Below are 14,640 nucleotides of genomic sequence, written 5' to 3'. Positions count from 1 at the left end.
TTCAGGCTGCTAAAGTGACCTCCCAAGGACCAGCTGGTAGGAGGTAGAGGCAGTCTTAGAATCCGCATCTCCCTCACTTCAAAGCCCCACACCCTGTCTCTTCTTTTGTTGTCCCTCTAGGGCAAGATAGAGCAATTCATAAAAACTTGGAAGTGTGGGGCCGGCACTGTGGCAGAGTGGATAAAGCCACTGCCTGCAATGCTGGTATCCCAGATGGGCGCCACTTCATGTCCCGGCTGCTCCACTTCCAATCCAGCTCCCTGCTAACTGCCTAGGGAAGCAATGGAAGATGGTCCAAGTGCTTGGGCCCCTACATCCACGACCTGGAAGAAGCTCCTGGCTTTGTCCTGGCTCATCCCTGTCCATTGTGGCCGTCTGGGGAGTGAACCAATCTTTCTGTGTCTCTTTCTCTTCCTTTCTCTCTGAAACTCTGACATTCAAATAAATAAGTCAATTTTTAAATATATATGTGAAAGTGTGTATATATATAAATATATATGCATGTATGCTAGTGACATGAAAACAGCTAATCGAGTGCTGCTATTATTTCCTGTCATTTTCCTGCTGACTTTTGAAGTGGGTTCTCTTGTTAGCCCATCGTGCAGAGGAGGACTCTGAGGCTCAGAGCTGAGGTGCATTGTCCACAGTGTCACCGCGCAGGAATGGAAGAAGCAGACTTCAAGCACCCTGCCCCCAGGTCTTACAGCTTTGCTTGCTATGTTCTCCTATCTGTTCATACGAAAGTAATCCTATTTAATGGTGAACCCATACTTCCTTTTATAGTCGAGGGAATTTGGATAACCTAGGGACGTGTCCCCATGCACCTAGCTTATCAGCAGTAGAGCTGGAATTGGTCTTCAGTGTACGTGTCTGGAGTGACAGCAGCTCACTGCGCCACCTCTCGGGGTGCCCTGCACCCACCTGGATGCCTTCCCAGTCGGTGCCTTCTGTGTTTCATAAGCAGGCCTCTTAATTTATTTTGGATATGCTTCAATCACTCGGGAAGGGACTGGGCTGAGGCCAGGTGTTTGTTTGAGTTTTCAAGTAGCCAGAGAAATCCCCATCCCCACTGTGTGCACAGCACACAGTGTGTTAGCCAGCAGCCACTTCTCACCCCATCTCCTGCAGGCACTCAGAGCTTAGCCTGAACACGAAACAGGGCTTCTCCATCCCTGCCCTTCTGCTGCTTGGGTGAAATCCCCACCACACCTGTCTTCAGAGGAGGTCCTATCTCACTGTGGGATCGTGACCACTGTCCCCTAACTTGTCCCATGTCCCCAACTGCACCCCATTCTAAATCCTCTTTTACATTGCCCAAGACGGATCCAAGACACAAGTTTACCTTGACATTCACTCTGTGGCACTCGCTCCCTCCACTAGTGCTCTCAGACTCTTTAGGATGTCTGATAGGACAGTTCTTTTTTTTTTTTTTTTTTTGATAGGACATGTGACCCACACGACACTCAGCGTCATCATAGCCTATTTGTTTCCCACTCTCCTGTGTGTGGATGCCAGCTACTCCAATGTGTTAGTAGTTCTGCCAACTATGCTAGAGCCCTTTGACTTTGCAGTACTTCCCCATTTCTAGAATGCACTCTAATCCCTTCTTTGACCACTCCTGGGATATTTCAAGATTTACCTTAGGTCCCTCCCTCCCAGAAGTCTTGTGGAAAAACTTACTCCTACCTTCCCACTCCCGTTGAATGTGTACATGCATGTGCTATGGCACAGTTAATGTTGTAGTATAATTAATTTGTTTGTACATCTGGCCTTCCCAAGAGGATGTGAGTGTCCATTATCTCTACAGACTGAGTAATTAACAAAGGCCTGACACACTGTGATTTACTAAGTGAATGAAGTTAACTATAAGTTAAATGAAGTTAAAGTATTTGTCTGTATAGGAGCCAGGAGATGCAAATTCAAATACCTCCAGAGCCAAGCATTTACAATTTGGAATACTATATTTACTTAAAGCCATATCTATAGTCAACTGTCACTCTTCTTTTGTACTCTTCCTTATCTTATGCAAATCCAGATTAAGATCTGGTGTCAAGTAGCACCTTCCTTCTGCCTAAAGGACTTTAATTCTTTTGTAGTGTGAGTAAGCTGGTGATGAGTTCCTTCAGGTTTTGCATGTATGGAAGTCTTTACCTTCAGCTTTGATGGATTTTTCGCACAGTTTAGAAATCTGCTCTCATCCGTATATTTGCTCATCTGTGTGCAATGAGTCTTTTTTCTCTCTCGTTCCGTGGGGTTTGTTGAGCCTCTTGGATATGTGGGTTTTTAAATTTTCATCCAACTTGGGAAACTTGCAGCCACTGTATCTCAAAATGTTTCATTTCTGTCCCTCCTTGCCCTCTCCACATGTATATTCTCTCCTTTGGGAATTTTAATCACTTGAGTCTTCGATTATTTGAAGTGCCCTATGGTTCTCTGATTTTTTTTTTTTTTAACCTTTTTTCTCTGTGTGCTTCATTTTGAGTAGTTTTCCTTACCATGTCTTCATGTTTACTAATGTTTTCTTCTGCAGTGTCTAATCTGCCATTAAGCTCAAGCAATTTAGTTATCATCTCAGACATTTCTGTTTTTATCCCTAAAGGTTTTGTTTGGGTCTTTTTGTATTTACTATGCCTTGATTTTTTGAAGCCAAGAAATAGAGTTATTTTGTTCTTTCTGCTGATTTTAATATTTGTGTCACTTATGAGTTATTTTGATGTGTTGGTGTTCGTTTTGGTCACTTTGGCTCTTGTTTTCCTGCTTGTCTGCATGTCTGTTACTGTCTGATTAGCTCCCAAATATTGTGAAATTTGCTTTGTTGGGTTAATGAAAATTTTTTAATTTTCCTATTTCAAAATGTTATTCCAGTTATTTGGAAACAATTAAATTTGCTAAACAAGATCAGAGCAGTTTCTAGATTAGGGATCATTACTCTCCACCACTGAGGCAAGATCCTTCTCTGTTCTCAAACCGGAGACTGAATCTGCAGGTTTTCTGGCCTGGTGGGTAGAAACAGGCACTCTTTCCTGCCCTATAATTGGCCACGGTTTCCTCTCATTCTAAGGGTAGCTTAGGTAGTTTGCCCGCATGCATGTACTGATGAGCCCTCTGCTGAAGAGGGGCCCTCTGCGTAGCTCTAGGATGCTCTTCACCCAGCTCTCTCCTGTCTGGCGCCTCTTCAGTGAACTCTAGACCCTGGACTCTCGTTGCTGTCTCTTTATGTTCCTCCTGTGTTCCCTCAGTCATGGTTTTTCACCACTCCTTGTCTGATGTCCAGTGTCTTAAAAATCTCTGCTTTATGTGTTTTGCCAGGTTATCTGGTTATTTCAGGTGGGAAAGTGAACCTAATTCCTATTATTTCATCTTGCTCAGAAAGTCAAAATCTCCACATATGTGATATAAATAACTAATGCACCTCAGAATAACCCCCTATGGAGAGGCGTGAACCATGGTGAACTGGGGACCACAAATCCCCTCTAACCAGGCAGTGGGTATCAGGTTCTGCTGATGTAGCCAAATATGGGCCTTTGATGACTACATCTCCCCTTTGTTTCTAATGGAGTCTGTGATAATTGTCTTGATTTTAAACCATAACGTAGATCAAACTGAATATACCCAGCTGGGTCTGGCCCTCCAGCAGTCAGTTCTGATCCCTATGTGTTAAGATCTCTCTTTTACACAGAACTGTGAGTTGCCTCTGAAATATCACATTTCTGCCATCATGGAAGTGTTCTAGATAGTCATCACCAACTTTATGTAGCTATTGAAATGTGGCTAGTGCCTCTGAGAACATTCACTGTAAATTAAATTTAAATTTAAAAAGTGTGGGGCCAGTGCTGTGGCATAATGGGTTAAAGCCCTGACCTGAGGCACCAGCATCCCAAATGGGCTCCGGTTCTGGTCCTGGCTGCTCCTCTTCTGATCCAGCTCTCTGCTATGGCCTGGAAGGGTGGTGCAGGATGGCCCGGGTGCTTGGGCCCCTGTGCCCACGTGGGAGACCCGGAGGAGGCTCCGGGCTCCTGGCTTTGGATCAGCGCAGCTCTGGCCGTTGCGGCCATCTGGTGGGTAGACCAAAGGATGGAGGACCTCTCTCTCTAACTCTACCTCTCTCTGTAACTCTTTCAAATAAATACAAATAATAATAGTAACATTAATAAATAAATTTTAAAAGTGACATGGGATTAGAGGAAATTCTTAGAAAGATGAAGCAGTCTTTGACAGCATCTCCAGAGATGGGCGACACAAAAGCAAATCCTGATTCCAGTTTTTCCTTTATCTTTCCAGACAAGCGGAAGCTAATAGTGATGCTCAAAATACTCACCTTAGCTGAGCTACACTGGCATTCCTACCTATTCACGAGATCTCTCAACTTGCTGCTCCCTTTGCTCACTTCCTCTTTATCATTATGAGATTTGAGACCCTTAGAGCAATAGAAAGGACCTCACTGAACACTCAGAATATAAACTGGTAACACCCAGATTAAATCTAGTTCACAGGTGTACTTGCTTTGGCTTTTCCGATATTTTAAAATATTTGAACGAACATTTACAATTTGGGATACTATATTTACTCAAAGCCATATCTATAGTCACTCTTGATAACTTGGAAGGTTGGGCATTTTGGAATCCAGTTGGCTGGAACTGAGCAAACGTTAGATTTCCCACAATTCCCACTACTCCCCTTTATTCCACCGGCAATGAGGCTTTGTTTCGGTTACTATTTCTTTTAGCATCACAACTATGGTATTCTTTTTCTTATGCTCCACACCCATGTTTTATTCAACTGTGGTAAAATGAAAAATAAATCAACAGGGCGTTGTGTTTTCAACCTGGCCCATTTAATACATTTATATCACCTGTTGGTTCCTATAGGCATTTAAGTTCATGAGACTTTCACTAGAATTAGGACAAATTGATGATATTTTTAAAAGTTCGTGGAAAATGGAACTGAAAGATAAGTTTATTTAGGTGCAAAACTTTATAAAATCCATGCATGCAAGGGGTTTTAAAGTTCATGAAAATATATATTATGAAAAAACTGTGGATTTCAAAATGTTTTACATCAAAACAAACATATGTTTTAAAAAACTTTAATAGACAACATGGTTGGAACTGGAGGTCTTTATGTTAAGTGAAATCAGCCAAGCTAGGATAAACTTATCTTTTCATTCAATTTTTCCGTGAAATTTTTTTAGGTGCTCTCATACATGGCATTGTGTACAACTTCTCCCCTAGGGGCAGAAATCAACAATAAATCATGGCTCCCTTTCCTCAGGATTCTTCTTAGCACAACAGCCCACTGGCCATCTTTGCTTAGTATTACCGACAAAATGATACTCATTGCCTTCTTCACCTCGTTCAGCTCTCATTTTGCTGAGCTGGACGTGGAGGCCCGGAAAACTCCAGTCATCACGGAGCCAATGAGGCTCAGGTCTTCTGACTTGGGTGCTATTTTCACGCTACCCCACTGGGAAGCCAGATGAAAACACGGTGCAGAGCCGAGGGCGACTTTAGCAAAGGGACAGGACTGGCTCGGTAACTTCCCTTTTCTAACGCATGTAACTGCCCCTCCCCATACCCTGCCCTTGCCCCCACCCTTCCTACTGAATCTTCTATTTCAAACCAACAGTGACATACAGCTGACTCAGCTTCCCTGGACTGCTCCCCATTCCCATCGCCCTTCTCCAAACCCAACCCAGCAAATCAGAGGAAGTACTCACGGCACCCGGAGCTTAGGGAACTTCTGAATGTCATTTTCGGTCAGGTTCTGAAATAAAGACACGCATGGCATTCAGGTTACAAGCCACGGGAAGAGCTCTCTGCCAAGTGCAAAGAATAACGTATGTAACAATCTAAGGAGACTGTGGCAAGCTGGAGTATTGCTCCCCCCACCCCCCACAAGTGGGTGGCTTCTCCATCTTTCAAAAGAATCCTGAAATCTGAATTTTATGTGGAATTTTCTAGGTTCTCAATGTTGGCAATAATTTTAACTTAAACAAACACCGTGAGAGCTAAATCTTGGAGACCGACAGATGTCGTTTTGTGGGCTGTGTGGTGATCTTTCCCTACACGCCTGCCCGAGCATGGTATCCACATGGATCAGCTGTAGAGAAGTCAGGCTGGAGAAAGGGTCTGTGCCCCTTATACCACCATCCCCCAAAACCCCTTCACCAGACATGTTGGTAGAAATCTCGAGATGTAGAGATGTGATGAAAAGGTTATTTCAAGGGAACAAATAGGAAAAAGCAGAGAGAAATCCATATCTGTCAAGACTTTCCCCTGGGCCTCTGCCTTTTAACATTTGATTGATCCTCACATCAATCCTGTGAGGCAGGATGGGCGTTCTCACTTTATAGACAGGGAAGGCTGAGACTTGAGGATGCTAAAGGCGTTTCAGCTTGTAGGTGACAGAACTGGAGATGGACTTCGCTCTGTGATGTCCACAGTCTCCTTCCTCGTGCAAACTTCCCTCCTCCCATGTCCAGGCCCTTTGGGAACCCCTCCAGGAGAGATGATACCGCAGACAGTGCTGCTTGTGTGTTCAATCTCTCTCTCTCTTCTTTACCGACAGGATCTGGGTTTTGTTCGTGATAGTGAACATGCTAGATGCCCTTGCGGATTGCAGAGGTCACGTGACTCCCTGTGACCAGTGAGATAGAGCATGAGGTCTACTGGCTGAGAGTTTGGGCTGCTTTCTTGAAAAAAAAAAAAAAAATAAGGGAGGGAGATGCATTCCCGCTTACCTGTTTCCCTGCCCCCTCCCTGCAGGCTGCAACGCTGATTTAATGCCTAGATGTGGAGACACCAACTCGCAACCATTAGGACGGAAGCCACAGGCTAGACGGAGCCTGGGTTTTTGATGACTTCCCTCAGCAGCTCACTTGCCCTGAGAACCCACCCGTACGTTTCTGACTACTTGAGAAAAACAAAAGCAACCCCTGTTTGGTTAAGCCGCTGGAGGAAGGTTTCTGTGACACACAGCCACGCGTCTTCCCAACTGACACAAGTCACAGGCTCATCTCCTCCTACACCTCCTAGAATCACAGATCACCAGTCCTTGCCAAACAAGCTCCCATCCTTCTCAATAGAAAACAAAAATGGCAGCACGACAGTTTCAAGGGGCCTACCATGAAGAAAGAAAGGCATAGGGCCTTGCACTTTTGCCATTAGTAGCAGAATGGCCCTGGGTATTACAGGGCTGGGAGGAATGACAGATGAGAAATTAGAACTTAGACTGGGAATTGCAAATTGTACCCAGAGAACCAGGGGTGGAAGACGGGTTTCGGCAGGAGCTGGCTTTAGCTGCTCCAGTGGCTAGGGGCAGGCACTGACTCCTATCGCCTCATTCCACTTCCTTCTGTTCACACAATGAGCAGAGTGTGCTGCATTCTCTGAGAGGCTGCTGGGTCCCAGATTGGAACAGAGGAAACCTGGCTGCTTAGACACCACCCCTCTACCGAGGAAACCGGCCTGTCCTGCCTGGCTGACACTCACAGAGCTGGGGGATGGGGGATGCCACCCATGGTGGCCCCGGGCCAAGGTTCTCAGTCAACAGAGAGAGGGAGCACAGAGAGGCTCAGCAAGGGCAAGTGCCTGCTCAAGGCAGCCTGGTGTAACCAGGCTGGGACAGGGCGTCCTCAGAGATGTCATTGCCCTTTTCACTCAGCCCTAGTAAGTCTGCTCTCAGGCCCCAGAATGGGATATTCCGGTTTGGTAGTAACTGCAAGGACAGCAACAACAGGACTCCAGGAGTTCTATTGATTTAAATCTCAGTATGATTAAGTGACATTGTTAAAAACTCATGCAGTATTGGACTAAATTAAATGTACGCGTTAGCCTGCCTGCTAGGACAAATCACATCAGCCCTTGGCATGCATTTCCTCATCTGCCAACGAGGTGGTTGGAGCTTTCCCGATGGCGTTCTGCTGTAAAATCGGCTTCTGGAAGGCGAGAACTGCATCTTACCCATGCCCCTATCCCCAGCTCGTGGCGGGAGCCCATGAACGGATTTCTGCTTATCCAATGATGGATGTCAGTGATCTACTGGAACAGCGAATAAACGTGTTTTTTTATGGCATCTGGAAGCAAAACTCAGCTCAATAGAGCCCAGATTTTGTCTCCTTGTGAGACTCCAGAGCTGCCCCTAACAGAAACATGGCTCTGCTCACCATCACTGAAGCAACGCAAGAAGATGTCGGGGGCTGGAATACAGCCTAAGACAGGGATTGGCTTGCTGGGTGGCAGCAGGAGCGGGCGCCCTCGCTGTGGTCAAGTTTCCGTACAGGGAAACAACCTACCGTGCAGTCCTCACTCTGAACCCAGATGCAGAGACCTTGAAGTCTTGTTTCCATTCTTTTTGCGAAGGGTGAAGCAACGTAACCTGATGGGATGGATTGGGGCTGCCGGGCCACTCCTAACCCCCAGCGAAGGCGTCATTTTGGGGGAAATGCTCATACTTCCAGGCTAATGCCTGGGTCTCCACCATCAGAGCTGAGTTCCTTTCTCTCTGATGGCTCATCCTTGACATTCACCTCCACCTCGGTCTTACACTGAAAGCTCTGTGAATTCTAATGCCGTGGAGAGAGCCCCATCACATGTGCATTTGACACAAAATCAACAATAGGAATGAGAAAAGCAATTGAAATAATGAGAGTGATTCCACCCTTTATTCCACACGATGGCTAAGCATCCCAGAGTGAAAAGTAAGAGGCAAGATTCTTCTGTTCTCTCTTATGGGTTTTCTTTTCTGCTTGAGCTTCTCAAACTATGGATGGGATTTGAATAGATTGTCAAAGTGGTTTCATTTTCAATTGTCGGCATTTCTTCTTCTACTTTGACTTTAGAGTGTGTCTTGTATCAGTGAAAGTTCTGAGAGGGGCTTTGGATAGGTGGAACCTGAGAGGTGGTGAGGGCATGAAACCTTCCAAGACTCTGAAGAAAGAAGAGGTTACATGGGGGCCTGAAAGACAGACACTGACCACACTGTCCCCTGGGACAAGGTAGACCAGTTGACCATACAGTCATTTGCGGAAAGTGTGAACTTTTTTGGTTTCAATGTATGCAATTGGCCTCAGCTTACCAAAAACCGAGCCCCGTCGATGTGGTACTTCCTCACCGCCTTCTCACAGTCCTTGTAGTTGAGCTGCAACGAGAAGCGGGGTGGGAGCAGTCAGTGAAGGGCAGCCTCTGCCATTGGTCCCCCTCCCTCACCTGCCCCAGAAGCTCAGCAATTTGTGGTCCTTGTGGCTAGCCAGACTCCCCTTTTCCTCCCTCCTCTCACAGAGGGGCCGCATCCCCCCTCAGCCCCGCTTTCACTAGCCCCCTGGGACCGCCTGTAATGAAGAAATGGCTCACTCTAAGGCCTTGAGGCCTAAACCTCTACAACGAGATTGCCTTTGGGGCACACAGAAAGGGCTGACCCCAGGCTCCTTAGGGAAGCAGAGAGGAGCTGAAAGGGGACATGCGTCCCAGCCGCTCTCCGGCCACCTGAGGCCACCTCAGTGAACACAGCGACATGTTTCCCACAGTGCTTTCTCCCTGGCATATTCCCCAGTGTGGCGAGGCTATCACGCTCAATCTTGTTATCCTACACTGTGCTCTCTTAAATGACCTAAAATGGTCATATGTTCACTGCCTGGTATTATTACAAACTTCTTTAATGCGTCATGCCACTCCCTTATTGCTGGACATTTAGGTTATTTACTAAAGTGCTGTTCCAAGAATGCAGATGAACAGTGCTAATAATTATCAATGCTTCCTATGTGGTAGGCACTGTTGCGAGTGTTTAAGCCGGTCCTGTCATGTAGTCGTGACACTCTGCAGAAGAGGAGCGAGAGGCTCAGAGTCCAGTGACTTGCCCGAGGTTCCATGGGTTGCAGGTGACAGAGGTGACAACCAGACATGAGGAAAAGGCTGCCACGCATCTGCCACGCTTCTACCATGAATATTTCCTTTTAAATAACAGCATAACTTCTATGCGGGTACTTTAGAAAATTTGTGGAAATGGAATTAAAAATAAGTTTATTTTGGTGCAAACAATTTCTGAAATTCACACATATACATTTTCCATGAACTTCTTGAAGACCTCATGACTACATGAGTTTCAAGTTTTTCCATCAAAGTAGACATCTTTTAATTCATTTTTTCATGAAGTTTTGGAAATACCCTCCTACATAGCAAGTAGAGTGAACAAATCAAAGTGCAGCTTGATCCACCATCCAGAGTGAGACCTAGCACATCACGGATATTCCTTGGCATAATCTTGTTCTTTCTACCTAAAACACATGGTGTAAGTCAGTCTCAGATAGATTTATAGGACCAAAGGGAATGAATGTTTTTAGTATCTTGGTTATTTTCCTAAACCCATGGCCAACCATAGAAAATATCCATTTACATTTGAAATATCTCTAACTTTGGTATTTTGGACTAGAGCATTTAAGGTTAAACATTTTTCTCTGAGGATCCTGGGTTCTCCCACAAGCATGGATCTTACAATCACGTTCTTCACTATGGCCTTCAAGTCTGAAAGTGAATGCAATTGTTGTAACCACTTGGCTTGGAAAGGTGGGATCAACATCACACTCAGAAAACTGATAGGTGGGCCAGTGTTGAAAGCAACAGTACTCTTGTTAAGTCAACAACAGGAGTCACTGTGCACTTGCTCCCCATGTAGGACTTCTGTCCTTAATGAGTTGTACTATGAGAATTAACGCTAAAACTTGTCTTCAGACAGTACTTTATGCTTTGTGTGTCTGTGTGGATGCAAACTGTTGAATCTTTACTTAGTATAGAGTTTATCTTCTGTATATAAAGATAATTAAAAATGAATCTTAATGAAGAATGGGATGGGAGAGGGAGTAGGAGGTAGGACGAGAGTTGGGGTGGGAGGGCGGGTATGGGGGTAAGAACCACTATATTCCAAAAGCTGTACCTATGAAATTTATATTGATTAAATAAAAGCTTACTAAAAGAAAAAAGAAAGAAACAAAGAAAGAAAGAAAGAGAGAAAGAAAAGAAAGAAGAAAGCAAGCAAGCAGCAGCACTGAGCTCAGCAGCTCTGTTATCTACGTGTGGGGAGTGGGAGCGCTTTTTGGAAGAGTCAACTGCCTTTAGCGCATCATTTTCGCTGTCATTATCTGATGACTTTGGCTTGACAGGCAGCCTTGAAGACTGGGACCTGATCCAGCAAGATCCGGGCCCAGGGGGTCTAGAATCTGTACTTTTAACAGGGGCCCTGGATCACTCTGATAATTCTGATGAGCTTTGGTAAGCACTGGTATGGAGGCTGCTTGACTTTGTGCTCAATGACTGAGACCCAGAGAGGGGAAGGGACTCATGTAAGGACACACGGTGAGTAGGGAATGCAGCTGGGATTCAAACACACCGCTCTGAGCTAGTGTCTCTCCAGGGCAGGGCCCAAGGATGTTGTCCCTCCGTGGTGATAAGAATTGGAGGGGTTAAGCCATCACCAAACACAGCCTTGGTCTTAATCCCAGATATGGGATGAGAAACACTTCTGAGGTAAAAAGACTCAGAGCCCTGCAATCCCCATACCAGTGAGGGGTCAGTTAACACAGCAGGAAACTGGGAGCAATAAACATTTTGATACCTGTGTCTTTGCTGAATGCCTCGCACATACTATTTCCTTTACTCCTCTCAACCATTCCACTGGGTTTGTTACCCTTCATGTCTGTTTAATTGCCTGCTTTGCTAGAAGTTGTGCCTACCAATTGCCTTCCAATCATCTACCAATCAACTCATGAAATGACACATTTTATCTCCAAGATCCATCCCCAGATGACCCTGTGTTGAGCAGTGTTTTCTCTCTTGAGGACTGACTTGCTCAGAGAGAGGCAAGGTAGCTAAGGGAAGGCCACCAAACTAGCAGGTGGCAGAGCCAGGAATCTAACAAGGTGTGTCTGACTCCAGAGTTGGGCAGTGTGGTATCACTGAGGGAGGCCTGACCCCGACGCGTTGGTAGAAACTGCACCCACCAAACGCCTACCCGTTGATGCGTTAAATGGTATGTTTGATCACCAAGATCCATCCCCAAATGAACTTGCAGTCAGTACGCTCCTGGTTCTGTCTCTTGGGGACTGAGATAGCCTGGGACTTCCAGGGTCACAGATTCCCCTCTGCCTCCTTGTTCCTACCTGGGTCCTTTTATGCTGGGAGGGGACTCTGGCCCAGTGCTATGCATTTTTTTGCAAGGTCTTAGAACTCCAAGAAGAGAATCATTCTTTCCCCAAACTCAGGCAGAGAGCTGTGTCCTGAATCAACGCTGCCCTCCAGTCTGTCCTGTCGCCCTGCGCTGACGGGAACTTTGCCTACAGACTCTCTGTTGGTCAGCTGGGTTGTGAAATTTTTCTGACCACACTTGAAATAGCCCCTCAGCTCTCCTGGGCCTTTCCCTCTGTAACTCTCAACTCCTTTCTCCCTTCTTTATAGCAATAACGTACCACATACTTCCATCTGGGCAAATTTTACCTTTGATTGCCCTATCTCAGAGAAGTATTAGAAATACTCTTCAAAGGCCAGTTGGGCCAGTTGTCCAGTGATCTTTGCATCTACAAACCTGAAACCTAAGTTTGTTATGACTTTATACCTGTGTGGGGTGGAGGCAGAGGGGACAACAGAAATGAAATGCACAAGAAACAGAAAACGACAGGCTCTGTGGGGCTGTGCCCCTACCATGCCACACCTGGTTCAATGTGTTCAAGGTTTTTGTTTTTAGGCTGGGGAAGAACCGTCGTCACTGCAAATATCTTGGTACTATGAGACCTCAGGTTCAGCTATGTGTCCCAGAGAGCCTATTCCACCCCCGCGGGGCTCAGTTTCCCCAGGAAAAACAGAAAGTTAAGTTAGATGACATGTCAAGTCTTAGTGCTACAAGCTCTTCTTTATGCTGGTCTGCAGTATCAACTAAATGTGGTGCCAGCCTGCAGGGAAGAGGATATTAGAAGAGCAAATGTCCCTTGGGCTGGTGCTATGGTACAGCGGGTTAACGCCCTGGCCTGAAGTGCCAGTATCCCATATGGGCACCAGTTTGAGACCCAGCTGCTCCTCTTCCCATCCAGCTCTCTGCTATGGCCTGGGAAAGCAGTAGAAGACAGCCCAAGTCCTTGGGCCCCTGCACCCGCATGGGAGACCTGGAGGAAGTTCCTGGCTTCTGGCTTCGGATTGGCACAGCTCCGGCCGTTGCAGCCAACTGGGGAGTGAACTAGCAGATGGAAGACCTCTCTCTCTTTCTCTCCCTCTCTCTCTGCCTCTCCTTTCTCTGTTTAACTCTGACTTTCAAACAAATAAATAAATCTTAAAAAAAAAAAAGAGCAAATGTCCCCTGTAAGGCATCTTATGCTAGAGACAGGGACAGAGGATCCCTAACAGCCTGTGATCTGAAACCTGCTTGGGCAGGCTTGTGTCCTGTTGTCCCCACCAGCAGATGGACAAGCAGATGATCTTTGAGCATCTCTTCCAAGTCTGGAAGGTAGACAGCAACCCTGGTCCCGGCTCCACAGCAGTGAGACTCTGATCTATGTAAGAACTTGAGGACCCAGCTTTCTGGGCCCTGAGCAGTGAGTGACCAAACGCCATGTCTAGCCTCTAGCCTCTACCCCTCCCTCCTTCCCTGCCTGTTCTTCTACACACAGAGCACCAGGTCTCCCCTTTCTAGAATGTAGTTCTCTTTATCTCAGAGCACAGACTGAAATCGCACAGAAGTGACTCAAATCCTTCTGTCACTACCACCTGTAGACCCTGTGGCTTTGGGCTGTTTAGCCTCCTTGAGCCTACCTTGAAGCTGAGCCACGGGGATGACAATATTGACCTCAGAAGATTGTCAAGAGGGATCAATGGGACAGTGCTGTAGCGCACCGAGTCCAGGCCTTGGCACATGGTAGGCACCTACTCATTCAAGAGATCCTGCTCCCACCCTCCTCTCCAGAACTCACTGCAAAGAGCTCTCAGTGGTCTTCCATGGCACTCACTCTCCCAACAAGGCCGCCGAGAGGCCAGTCACTCCATCGCTGTCTTTTACACCCCTTGTCCTCTGCCCAGCCCATGGAGGGCACTCCCAGCCCGACCACTAACAAAAGAGCGGGTCTCACCTTCTTGAAGTAGTCAGCAAGGCTGTCAGGGTCCCAGGCAAGGACTTCGGAGCGAAAGGGCACGTTCCTCAGTGCCATGGCTGCTGTCCTAGGAGGGGGCTCACAGGTTGAGCGTGGATGCTGCACCCATGGACAGAGAACCCCAAATCCAAGTCTTGGAGGCGTCCTTGGCTCTCCCAACTCCCAGCTGCCCCTGGATCGGCCTTGTTGGAGCAGACGTCTTTTCTGCTGTAGTCGGATCCCAGAAAGCAGCAGCTTCCTCTGCGAACAAATATGGTCTCTTCTCAGAAAACGACTTGGCTAGTTTCCTTTACCACTTCCTCTGCTGGCTTCTAAATAAGTAAACAAGGAAGCCCAGCTCTGAGGGCTTGAGATGCAGACAGAGTGACGGGGCAGGTCACTCTCCACCTCGCCTGTGGTCCTGGGCACCCCAGCCCAGCAGGAGGGGCCTTGAAGGGCGCTTGAACTCCAATACCAGCCCAAGCATTTTGCTGTTAAAACTCCTGTCCCCTCACCCCCACCCCATGGGTCTACACCAC

The 14,640-nt window shown here is 46.7% G+C and overlaps 1 protein-coding gene across 1 annotated transcript in view; it reads right to left on the bottom strand.

The window, feature by feature from the left end:
• The window catches only part of LCP2 (lymphocyte cytosolic protein 2), a 48,495-nt gene extending 34,112 nt beyond the window's left edge, over positions 1-14,383 (bottom strand). Inside the window, exons 1-3 of the mRNA XM_062189652.1 lie at positions 14,102-14,383; positions 9,076-9,138; positions 5,717-5,763 (exon numbers count right to left, since the gene is read on the bottom strand). Of these exons, the coding sequence (XP_062045636.1) occupies positions 5,717-5,763; positions 9,076-9,138; positions 14,102-14,179 (188 nt within the window). The 5' untranslated portion in view covers positions 14,180-14,383. The remainder of the gene's footprint in view (positions 1-5,716; positions 5,764-9,075; positions 9,139-14,101) is intronic.
• Positions 14,384-14,640: the final 257 nt, after the last annotated feature.

This window comes from Lepus europaeus, chromosome 4 (assembly GCF_033115175.1).
Source record: "Lepus europaeus isolate LE1 chromosome 4, mLepTim1.pri, whole genome shotgun sequence".
Classification (NCBI taxonomy): Eukaryota; Metazoa; Chordata; class Mammalia; order Lagomorpha; family Leporidae; genus Lepus; species Lepus europaeus.
Note: the sequence above shows the minus strand (reverse complement) of the source record. Positions and strands in the feature narration are given on the sequence as shown.